Genomic DNA, 12,859 nt, shown 5'->3' on the forward strand with positions numbered 1-12,859 from the left:
TTTCACACATGTTTAAAAAAAAAGCTCTGAGCTAAAAGTTCGTTAAAATGTTAAGCTTTTGATGTTTTGCAGCAAAGACTGTAAACAGTAAGCCTTTCATTAATTAGCTCAGTTTGGCAATTGGAAGTTAATGTTAAGAATTTTGATTTTCTTGACAAAAATTTGAACAATTCTGTTGAGTTGTCAAAGATTGGTAGTTTTGTACTTTATTTATAAACCAGGACCCAATATGTTTTTTTAAATAGATTATCAAGTTACGCTCTCATTTTTAAAGATTTGGGTATCTGATCCCTTGAGTGTCTACTCTTTTATTCTTTTTAAAGATTGCTAATAGGTTGAAAGGCCTTTTTAGTCCTTTCCAAAGGCTTTCCGAATTTTGGAGACCTTACTCTGTCACTTTAACTTTAATTGGAAACAATTTTCAACTTGGACACCTGGGTGTTCGCCCACTGTCGAACTTGTCCAATTTCCATTTTATTGATTTCAAGTTGATAAATATATATTTTTTTAAAAATATGGGATCCTAGAGTACAAAAACAAAGTAATGCTAAGCTTATATAATTCATTGGTTAGGTTGCGGCTCAAATATTGCGGCCATTTTTGTCGATCGTAATTTTAAAAGATTTGTAGGCCATGGTGATGGTGCTTCAGAGATTTCCCACGGTAATACCAGGGCAGGAAGAGTTTAGTTATGAGGAGAAACTAAAGAAAACAGAGCTTTTATAACGAGAACAATGACGGTTATGAAGCAACATGACAAAAATGTCAATCATTCTAAGAAGGTTTTACAGGAAAAAAAATAATTCCACTTATTAGGGACGTGAAGGTATAAATTTAAGACTAAAAGAACAAAGGGAGAGGCGCGGATGTTTTTAACACAGTTGTTAAGATATGGAATGCTCTACTAGATGGAATGAGGTGCTGGAAACAAAATCTATACCAGTTTTTAAAGAGAAGTAGATAAATATTTGAAAAAGAAAATATTAAAAGGGTATATGGAACCATTAGGTAATGGAACTAAGTGGATAGCTCTTTCAGAGAGCCGTGACAGGCATAGTGAGCTCAATAGCCTTCTTGTGTGCTGCAACATTCGATGACGTTTTGCCAAAGCTGAAGGGGGAGGGAACTAAGAAGTGACAGGCAAAAATGAAGGGCAAGAAAACCTAGGTGTAGCCATGAATCTGCAGGCAAATAGTGCAGCCCAGCACCTGACCCCATGATTGAAGGTTGCTAAAAGAGTTAGTTGCATGGAGTGTGGGATGGCATCATTCCAATAGGTCAGCATTGCAGCATACCTAGAAAGAAGTAGAGGTAGGGTAAAGGCCTCAGCTGACCATTACTGTAACTGGAGTTCTTAAATCGTCTTTTGGTTAACATGTCAAACAAAGATCCCATCTGCCTGTTCAGAAGGTCATAAAAGAATCCTATAATAACATTCACAGAAGAGCAGGGGGTTCTGCTAGTGTTCGGGTCAACATTTATCTTTCAAGGAGCACTACCAAAGGCAGATTACCTGATCATTCATTGATTTGCTCTTTCTGGGTCCTTACTGTGTGCCAGTTGGCTTCCATATTTGGCTACATAACAGTAACTACACTTCAAAAGTAATTGGCTGTGAAACATTTTGGGACATCGGCACGTTCTTTCTCTTTTTCTTCTATTGACTGCACCAGCTCTATGTTGCATGTTAGCTGTAAATGTCTTAGCACAGATAACCCAGCTCTGCAGTCAGCATTCTCTGCTGACCCAGATCATATGAAGACAATGGCCCAGAAAATCGGGTCCCAACACGTGAGTACGTACAGGGTACTCATGCGTGGACCCGATGGAAGTGCCGGTTTCTTGCATGCACTGCGCATGCGCGGGAAACCGGCACTTCCGTTCCTCTGAACGAAGGGGTTCAGAGGTTGAACGTGTGCGCGCGGGAGTCTGCACGTGCGCTTTGAACTTACGTTTTTTTTACAGGTCTTTCCGTAAGGGTAAGTCTTTAGATTTTAGAAATGTAAAAACTAGGCATAAGGCCTGCATTTTAAAAGGTAAGTGGTCAATTAATTAAAATTAAAACATTTTTTCCACAGGTTTATTAGTTTTAAATACTTTAAAGCAAGGTAAGTTTATTTTTAGCCCCGTTTTTTTATAAAATTATTTTTTTCAAAAATTTAAATTATTGTTTAAAATAGTTATTTAATGTAATTTATAGTTTATTTAAAAAGTGTGATGCTTTTTTAAAATTTATTTGAAGGTTTACTACTATTTTGGGGCCGGAGTATTCATAAGTTTAGACAGGTCTTCCTGTCAATCTTATGAATGGGCTTTTCCCTCCTCCGATTGGCTGCCCATGGCTCACGTGATCCCAGGGGACGCATCGCACTAACTACGCCCCGGAACATGCAAGCACAGCGCGCCGGCAACTGGGCCAGGCCCCGGAGCGGAATTCCACGGGAGCCCAGAGCTCAACTACCGGCGCGCAAGGTAAGTGCAGGTCGGGGGCTTGCACCCGCGGGAAGCCCCCGACCCGAATTTCTGGGCCATGATCATCTCCATGTAGCTGCAACCATTCCTACAGATATAATTGGTGGCATCTTCATGGATGTGGCTGATCAAGTTATGCTAGCTGCTGATTGCCCCAGCATGGCTTCTTTCATGCAGTACCACTGAAAGCATAGTTTTCTGGCCTAGAAAGCCGATTGCACCCGGAAACCAGCGTCCAGGAGACAGGACGCGCACTGCATCCACCTGATAACGTAGACTAAAGCAACATGCAATATTCGTGCTGCCTGATCAATTCAATCATGCAGGCATGCAGCCGGCACTATCCACGTTGCTCATTGGCTGCATGCCTATCGGGCGGGTTGTATATCAGATGTTTCTGATGTCACTTAAAGGCAGCCAGCATCTCTTAAAGGGGAGTGTACTCTGGTTGCACATCGAAGGTTATTGACAAATCTGGATGCTCAGGAGTGTACTACAAACCTCCTCCAGAACATCCAGGCAGCAGAAGTCTTGCTTGAACATATCGATGAACTGTTCGGGTACATGTCTGGTGGTGGCATGGCTCTCATTGTAGGCTTGTTATGCAGCTGTGCATGGGTTATTGACAGGAGTCATGAGCCATCTCCAGAGGGGGTAGCCCTTGTTGCCCAGTAGCCAGCCTTTAATTTTACGGCCTGGTTGGAATAAAGCTGGCACAGAGGACTAGCACAGGATGAAATTGTCATGACTGCTGCCAGGACACCGGGCACAGAGCTGCACGATGCTCTGTCCATAGGGAAGGAGATGTAAGTGATCCTCTTGGTGTAGCAAGCCTCAGTGACCTCCGTGATGCAGTGGTGTACTATGAACTGTGACGTGTCACTGATGTCACCTGCTGCAGCCTTAAAAGAGCTGGTGGCATAAAAGTTGAGGGCCACGATCACCTTGACAGCCACAGGCAGTGTTGTACATGCTTTGGTGCAAGGGTTGGGTTATGGTTGCAGCAGGTGACATAGCTCGGTGATAGACTCCTTAATCAAGCATAATCATCTCAGGCATTGCTCCTGAGTAAAGCTAATGTAGGAAAAGTGTTCCCTTTACATCTGCTGTGGATGTGGCCTCCTGCGCAGTGCCCTCCTCCTCCTTCCTCTTGTAGTAGCTGCTCATGTTCTCTGCTATTTTCCTTGCTACTCACGTCATCCTCCAACCCCAAGGCAGGCCTACCAAACGGCCCATGACTGCAGCCAAACTATCTCTGAGGCAGTCAACAACAGTGCAATAACAGCAAAATCTTGCTCTCGTTCCACAAAGTGAACTTTCCAGAGTGATGAAACACACCAAGAAACATCCAGAAGTTAACCAGCAGCCTGAAATGACAAACCAGCAACCTGTAAGTGCTGCATGATCCCTTTAAATATCACTGGTGAATGCTCCTTCCTGCTGGTTAGCGCCACGTGTTGCTGTGCATGATTAGCACATGGCTAGCAATGCGCTGGGGCATATCAATATCGAAAACAGAGACTGCAAGGAGCACAGGACCCTAATGTAAATAACATGCTCTGCTGGATCTGGATGGGCGCTCCTGATGCCAATGCAGCTACGTGGCGGGCAGCGCACTTCCATCTCATAATGAGCATTCCTCTCCTGCCCACCATATTGAAAGGCTATAAGGCCATTTAGCACCAGAAAAACAAGCTGAATTTCTAGGCCAGTGTGTTTGGGTGAGGAAGCACCCAATGTCTTGGAGAGTGACGCATTCACATATTCTGGTGGTGCCACTGAGTCCACTATCTCAGTTACCTTTGCAAATACGAGCCCTTGCCTGCACTAATTATCTGCTAAAATGTGATAGATTCACCTTTGTTTACAGGTGCAGCTGGGTAGGTACCAGTGGAAAGGTATAGAGCAGCTCTTGTACAGTCTGATCTGCCTGGCGTTCCGCTATTGGTTCTCCCTTATTCTTCCAATCCAATCAAATAGAGATATTCCCAGTTGAAAACCTATTCGTGGGATAATGGTACTGGGGGCAAAAAAAGTAAAAGAAAAACCTGAACAATTAGCACAAAGATTCATGTAAATTAAATGCCAGCAGGGAAAAAGGAAACAGAGGAAAGATGGCTAAGAATTGGCTTTAAAACTGTTGATTTAATTTACTTACAGTGATGTTTAAATTGATTACTGCTTCCAGCTAATTCCATAGCAAAACTGAATGTCCATGTCACGTAGGCATCACTGGGAACTAACATCCTGCATACCAGAGTGCAGGATGTTGCTGCCCCCAAATGTATATTTCAAGAAAGTTCCCACCCGGTTTGATATGGTCACTTCCACAACTAATGATTCCCACCCTACGGAAATTACATGTGACACAAAGCGGATGTAGACTCGACATGACAGGACTAGGCCAATTTTCTGGCCGTGTTGGCCTGATTTGGACCTGTTAATTGGGTGGACCCAGTCAGAACATCTAGATTTACATCTGGCCAGATAGTATATCTTAATTTTAACCACAAAAAATGGGTGGGTTGAGGTCAGGTGGGATGTTAGAATTTTTTTAATTTGCAACCCGACCCCATCCTGCCTCCAACACATCCGATTTTAACGGAGGCAAGACAGGAGGGGGGGGGTGCGGGCCATTTAAATATTGGGCTAGAAATTCCCCTCGAGCCCCGTTTGAGGCGCTTAATCAGACAAGCTGGAAAAGTTAGCGCCGCGCTAACCTCTTCCAGCCTCTCTGAAGTTCCCATTTTTTGCTCCAAGAGGGAAGTAGCGCACTAAATCAAGCATTCCCCTTCCTTCTTGGAGTGCAAGATGGGGGGAAGGCCATGACCTGGGCCGCAGGGCTCAGCAGCACCATGTACTGGGGATGCATAGTGCTGCTGCATTGCAGGGGCTCTGTTATATCTCAAGAGGTTAATAACCTTGCTTGTGTAACAATTAAAAGAGTACAGAAGACAGAGTTCAGTTAACAGCCATCTTTACTTCCAGAAGAATCTCTCACTTAATGAACTCTATTTCCCATAGTGCATTGCACATCACAACTACGGTAAGCTATGTGGAACAATTCAAATACAATATTCAAAATACACAACATCTCCTCCCCTCTTACATTAGATGTCCCAATAGAAACACAAAATTTTTAAAACACAATAACCTGTTATACCCATGGGGATTATTCTGCCCCAGATAAAGGGTAAGTCTCTGAACTATAAGTTCATACGTATAGGGACCCGCCGCTCTCTGGTAGGATACCGGTGGTCAACCTGGCTCTCTAGTTCATTGTCTCTCACAGGTGATGTCACCACAGGTTTAGGCGGCTGGGGTGCCTGTATACAGGTCTCCCTTGCTGCAGAGATAGGGGCAGAAGCGGCTGCTTCCTCAGAAGGTGAGCCTCTCGGTGTAGAAGGCGAATGACCCACAGCGTCACCCAATGGCAGATAAACTGCTGTTGGTGGTTCAGTGGGTGTTGCTGCACTTCGTAGAAGCTGATCGGTGTGTCTCTTCCAGATAATGTCCTTGGGTGTCTGTACAGTGTAGGATACTGGACCAGTCTGTGCAATGACAGTAGCAGGAACCCACTTAGGTCCACCACTGTAGTTCCGTGCCAACATATGTTCACCTGGACTGAAGACTCTGTCTTTGGAGCGTTTTTCACGTCGTTCGATCTGCTTGTCCTGCTGATACTGTACCACGTCTTTCACCTTTGGTGGTTTCAGCAGGTTGAAGTTGGTTCGTAGCTCTCTTTTGAGCAGTAGAGTGGCAGGTGATGCTTTTGTGGTCGCATGTGGTGTGTTCCTGTAACTCAACAGGAAACTATTCAGGCGCTGATGAAGCATTCCCTGGCCTTGCGATGCCTTTAGAGGGTGTTTCATGGTCTGAACAAACCTCTCAGCTACACCATTGGTCACAGGGTGGTATGGTGCAGCCCTGATATGTTGTACGCCATTCACCTGCAGGAATGTAGCCATTTCTTGTGACACCCACTGTGGGTTGTCTGAGACAAGTTGCATCGGAGATTCAAATTGGCTGAACACCTCACCTAACTTCTCGATGGTCTTCTCAGCAGTGGTGGACCTCATTATAACAACCTCTGGCCACTTACTGTGCGCGTCAACAGCCACCAGGAACATTCTCTCCTTGAATGGACCTGCAAAGTCTACATGAATGCGGTGCCATGCTTCCTCCGGAAAGTCCCAGGGGTGAAGAGGTGCAAGCTGTGGCACATTACGAACTCTCTGACATGAGGAACAGGTTTTAGCTTTGTCCTCAATCTGTCCATCCATACCCGGCCACCAGAAGTAGCTCCTCGCTATTTCTTTCATACGAACCATTCCGCAGTGTCTGGAGTGTAATTGCTGTAACACTGGTTTCCGTAGTGATGGGGGAATAACCATTCTCCTCCCCCACAGCAAACATCCAGACTGCACCGACAGTTCGTTTCTCCTTAACAGATATGGTTTCAGGCTTGGGTCATTGCTGTCAAACTTACCCCTGACGATAATGTCCAGCACTGCAGACAACACTGGGTCGTTTCTGGTGTTTTGTCGGACCTGTGTCGAAGTAACAGGCACGTTTTCCACCTGCCTAAAATAGCAGATGTCCATGCTTGGTGACAGGCAGCAGCAACCTGGAAAGACCATCGGCATTGCTGTGCAGGTCAGACTTGCGATATCTAATGTCAAATGTGTGTGCAGACAACAGCAGCGCCCACCTTGGTATTCTGCTCACAGCAAGTGACGGAATACCTGTATGTGGCCCGAAGATGGTCGTGGGAGGTCGGTGATCTGTTAGTAGGGTGAACTGTCTCCCGTACAAATATTGGTGAAAATTGCGAACGCCAAAAACGATGCACAGTGCTTCTCGTTCTATTTGGACGTAGTTAGTTTCAGCTCTGTTCAAAGTCCTAGATGCGAATGCTATCGGCTTCTCTTCTCCGTTTGGCATGATATGAAAAACGACCACTCCCACACCATATGATGATGCATCGCAAGCTAACTGTATTGGTAATGAAGGGTTAAAATGTGTCAAAACCTCTGACTTCAGAAGCGTGTCCTTTGCTGTCATGAACGCCTCCTGGCACTTGTTACTCCATTCCCACTTCTTGTCTTTACATAGCAACCAATGCAGCGGCCTCAGCATTGAGGCTAGGTTCGGTATGAACCGTCCATAGTAGTTCAGTAACCTTAGAAAAGAGCACAGCTGGCTGATATTTTCAGGTGCTGGGGCATCCACGATTGCCTTGATCTTGGATGGTGCCTTGTGAAGGCCTGTGGCATCGATCACATGACCGAGGTACTCAACTGATGCCTGAAAAAAATCGCATTTATCCCTGTGAACTCTGAGTCCATAATCCCTCAGTCTCTGTAGCGTTGCGTCCAAGTTACGCAGATGGTCTTGGGCATCACACCCAGTAACTAAGATATCATCTAAGTAGCACGGGACTCCAGGCAATCCACTAAGGATCTGGTCCATAGCACGTTGGAAAAGCGCTGGAGCTGATATAATTCCGAAAGGAAGTCGACGATACCTAAACAGGCCCTTGTGCATCACAATAGTCAGCATTTCTCGTGACTGTTCATCCACATGCATTTGCAGGTAGGCTTGACAGAGGTCGATTGTGCTAAACTTCTGGCCCCCAGCAAGTCCCATAAACAAATCATCAATATGGGGAAGCGGATATTGCTCCACTGACAATACAGGGTTAACAGTTACTTTAAAATCTCCACATATCCTAACTCCACCCCCTTTCTTGAGCACTGGTACGATGGGCGTTGCCCATTCACTCATGCTGACTGGTTCTAGTACTCCGCTTTCAACTAGGGCTTCTAAGTCAGCCTCGACTTTTGGTCTGATGGCATAAGGTACGGGTTATGCCTTCATGAACTTGGGTTTGCTATCCTGCTTAATACGAAGCTTCACAGTAATATCTTTCATGCTACCCAGTTCTCCATTAAAGACTTCTGCATGTTTCTTTAAGATGGCGGATAAGCCTGGATCATTGTGTGACATCATATAGACTGATGACCAGTCTAATTTTATTCTCTCCATCCACGAACGTCCCAGCAGGGAGGGGTAGTCTCCTTTAACTACGTAGAGTGGTAACTTCCTAGTTTGTCCATTCAACTGAACTGTGAACTCAATGATACCTCTCACAGTTACTCTTTCATCGGTATATGTCTTTAACGCTAGGTTAACTGGCTGAAGTGGAAGGTGCTTTAATGTCTTTTTGTAGACTGTCTCTGGCATCAGAGATACTGCTGCCCCGGTATCGATCTGCATTTGCACAGGCGGCCCCTCTAGCAAGGGTGCGACCCAGTAGCCATGCAAATCCCCAGCTACAGTCAGCACGTTCAGTGATAGTTCCTCCTCTGAAGTGTCACTTGCCTCTGTTTTGTCCTGTTCCACAGAGCGGACATGCTTCTTTATCTTTTGTCTGAATGTTTTTTTTCTTCCTTCCTTCTTTGACGTTTTCTCTGTGTCCTTTTTATTTCTGCATGCGCGCTGAATATGTCCCTTTTTACCACAGCTGTGGCAATCCATGTCCACACACCAACATGCAGACGCAAGATGCCCCGTTTTGCCACAATGGAAGCATGGCCCTTGGCTCTCTGTTCTTACTTTGTGCACTTTTTCTGTTGCACCCAACTGTTGAGCTTCCTTAGCTGCCAATTCCATGGAAATACTGATTTCAATGGCCTTTTGTAGAGTCAGATTACTCTCCGTTAATAGTCTCTTCTGTATGGCTTCAGTTCTCATACCACACACTAGCCTGTCTCTTATAGTATCATTTAGTACGTCATTAAACTCACAGTGCTCTGATAGTCTTTTTAGTGCAGCTACAAACATGGTCACTGTTTCTCCTTCTTCCTGGTTGCGCCTGTGGAACCTAAACCTCTCAGCTATAACTAAGGGTTTGGGTGAAAAATGCCCTTTTAGTATCTCCACAATTTCGCTATATTGTTTAGTCCCTGGTTTATCTGGATGCACTAAAGTACACAAAAGATTGAAAGTCTTTGGTCCCATCACACTTAACAATGTAGGTACTACTTTGTTCCCTCCAATGTCATTTGCTTGTGTGAAGTATTCAAATCGTTCTGTGTATGAGCTGCATTGTTCGAAATTCTCATCAAACGGTTCAATGTTACCGATAATTCCAGCCATTTTCCTTCTCTCAGGCTCCTAATTATCATTCACTAAGGATCCTTCCAATGTTGAACTCAACTAAAATAACTATCAGTTATTTAGTGCTTCAATTCACAGATCGTTTCACAGTTGTATAAATGTCCTTCCCGATTTACTCACTGCTTTTCCTCCCCTTCCTCAAGTCCACGTAAGTTCAGACGTCCTCGTCGCCACTTTTGTTATATCTCAAGAGGTTAATAACCTTGCTTGTATAACAATTAAAAGAGTACACAGGAGACAGAGTTCAGTAAACAGCCATCTTTACTTTCAGAAGAATCTCTCACTTAATGCACTCTATTTCCCATAGTACATTGCACATCACAACTATGGTAAGCTATGTGGAACAATTCAAATACAACATTCACAATACACAACAGTCTCGTCCCTGAATTAAAGTGAAGGGTCCCATGCTGCAAAATCTGCAGCTTTTTTTAAAACTTGCCTGGACCACAGGGGAGCGGGGGTGCCGTGCGATCAGCCGGGCACTCAAGCAGCGTGCCGGGCTGACCGATCGCAGCACGGACCCCGCGTCCGGAGGCGCAAAAAACAAGTTTTTAAAAATCCAACATTTTTTTCAAGGCGGCCGGCCACCTCAGCTTTAAATGGCGCTCCGCTGGTGGCCGGCTGCCCTGCTCGCATCCCCTGTAGCAGTCACTGCCATTGCCCGGCACTGCTGCAGCGGGCGAAGGGGAGTTTTTGTCCCGGTGTGTTACAAGGGCGATGCGCCCGGAGATGACATCATGATCTCCAGGCACAGGAGAACGGGGCGTAACCCGGTAACACCGCCGTTAACCTCCTGCCCAATTTGGCAGGAGGCGGGGTCAGGGCGAGGCTGGGCGAAAAGGCCTTTGTGCCCCATTAGCGCCCTCCACGGGAGGCGCAAAGGAGGGGAATTTCTCCCCCATTATAATGAGGCTGTGTGCCTCATATTTAACCTGTCTTCCAGATTTAACCCGGCAGCTGAAAGGGGGTGAAGAAGGCTGAGGGGAAAAGGTAAGTGCCTTTACAGCATTGCTTGTGGGCCAAGAGGAGCAGGAGTGCTTCCTTTGGGCCCACCAAGCTTAAAAGCTTCCCTGTCCATCATCGAAACTCCCCCAGATTGGACCCCCGGGATCAGGGATCGGACTCTCCCAGGATAAGGGATGCCCCCCGATCCAACTTCCCCCCTCCGGGGGATTGGGGATCACCTCGTCCCCAAGATCCAGAACCCCACCCTCCCCCACTATCACTAACGCAGCTGCAGGCTCCCTACCTGGGCTTGGTGCTGCGGCATCCTCCAGAGCATTCCTCGCCCGACAGGGAGCCAAGCCTGTCAAACAGGCTGGCTTCCGGGCAAGGAACATTATAGAAAGAAAAGACCCACACTGTGGAGTTAAAGCTCCTTCCCCCCCCCCCCACCCACACCCCCCGCCCTCCCCATGCTCACGGAACCCGCCCCAGTAAATATCGGGGCCATAGAATCACACAACAGGGAAGAAGTTTTTAATTTTTTCTAAATTGAAAATATACTCACTGTTGAAAATGTTTGTTATCCATTCTGTATCCATATTAAATTGTATTTTTTATTTGAATTATTCTTTTTGAGATGCTGCTATTTATTTAATGTTTCAGGTACACAATGCAAAATTGAAAAGTAAAATACTAGATCTATGGGAAATTATAAATTATACAGATCGATGTAGAAACAAAAATAGTGAACGGTAGAATAGTGGTTATGTTACTTGGACTAGTAATTCAGAGGCCTGGACTAATGATCCAGGAGACGTGAGTTCAAATTCCACCACTGCAGTCGGGGATTTTAAATTCAGTTAATCTGGAAAAGTAAAGCTGGTATCAGTAATGGTGATCATGAAGTTACAGTATTGTCATAAAAACCCATCTGTTTCACTAATGTCCTTTAGGGAAGGAAATCTGCCATCCTTACCTGGTCTGGCCTGTATGTGACTCCAGACCCACAGCAATGTAGTTGACTCTGAAATGGCCTAGCAAGCCATTCAGTTGTTTCACCACCACCTTCTCAAGGGCAATTAGGGATGTACAATAAATGCTGGCCTTGGAAGCGACGCCCACATTCACGAGCTATGAACAAATTTTTAAAAATCCCTATCAACACATTTTTTATAATATGATGATCCGATATATGATTTGTCATCAGTATTGGTTTATTGGGATTGCTTGTAAAATGACTGACGTAAGAAAACTACTAGGCACTTGGTCTGAGTATTAAACAAGGCTTTAATCAACTGTTTTTCAACATGGAGATCTAGTTGTGTCCTTCACTAGTTCCTGTTAAAGAATGTCCTGAGCAAGCTGGGCCCATGCCCGAGTATTTATACTCTCCCTGGACAGCACCACCAGCAGGCCGCCCAGTATTAGTTCATAAGTCATTTCCACATGAATGGCAAGATTCATGTCAATGATGATAGCATTTTGTTTCACATTTCCACACTATGATTTTATAGGCACTTTTGAGCAATATTTTTAATGTTGTAAAGGTTTTCTTTTCCTGGGAAACAGCTTTCAATACATCAGGTCATATTAATTGACACATATTAGTGAGGTAACTATATTTCAGAAAATACCAAATAGACTTTTCATCACAACTACAAAGTGTTGTGGTTCTCTCAGTCTTGTTTCTCATACTTGTGCTTTTAGTGTTGCTCAGTTATAAATGAATGTGAAGCCATTAAACAAATGAAAACTAAAAGTACTGAAACACCATTAAAATAGAATGAACTGTTCTTCTGATTTTATAATCAGTTCAAGGTGCAGTTTGATCTGATTTAAGTTGAAAAAATGATCTCCTATAGCCTTACAATATTTAATCTTGCTATGTAATCTATCTCCTGAGGTCACCTACTTCATTACTTGTTTAATAGTAAGCACTTGTGATTTAGCTTGGAAGTTTATAAAACCTTAAACAACTATAACCTGCAGCACTGAGTCCAGTGAATTTTCTGTGATTGAGAAGTCAAGTGATTGTTGCTGCATGCAGAAGGGTACCTCTAAACTTGGAGAGCAAAATATCATTTAGGCCGGGACGTCCTTTTGGGGAAGATTGAGCATTATGGGCAAATCAGGATTTCGACATTAACATAGAAGTGTTACTATAAGTTTAACATACTTCACATGTGAATAAAACAGGAATTTCTTCAGTAATTTAGCTGCTTGTGAAGTGTGGAAGGAGCATTATTAGAAGTGCATA

The 12,859-nt window shown here is 44.6% G+C and overlaps 1 protein-coding gene across 1 annotated transcript in view; it reads left to right on the top strand.

Annotated features, from left to right (window-relative positions):
• The first annotated feature begins 3,216 nt into the window (after positions 1 to 3,216).
• The window catches only part of LOC147111508 (uncharacterized), a 77,545-nt gene continuing 67,902 nt past the window's right edge, over positions 3,217 to 12,859 (top strand). Inside the window, exons 1-2 of the mRNA XM_085999893.1 lie at positions 3,217 to 3,278; positions 3,784 to 3,862. Of these exons, the coding sequence (XP_085856019.1) occupies positions 3,217 to 3,278; positions 3,784 to 3,862 (141 nt within the window). The remainder of the gene's footprint in view (positions 3,279 to 3,783; positions 3,863 to 12,859) is intronic.

The sequence above is a fragment of the Somniosus microcephalus genome, chromosome 10 (assembly GCF_052327205.1).
Source record: "Somniosus microcephalus isolate GS21.2 chromosome 10, FLI_Smic_1.0, whole genome shotgun sequence".
NCBI lineage: Eukaryota > Metazoa > Chordata > Chondrichthyes > Squaliformes > Somniosidae > Somniosus > Somniosus microcephalus.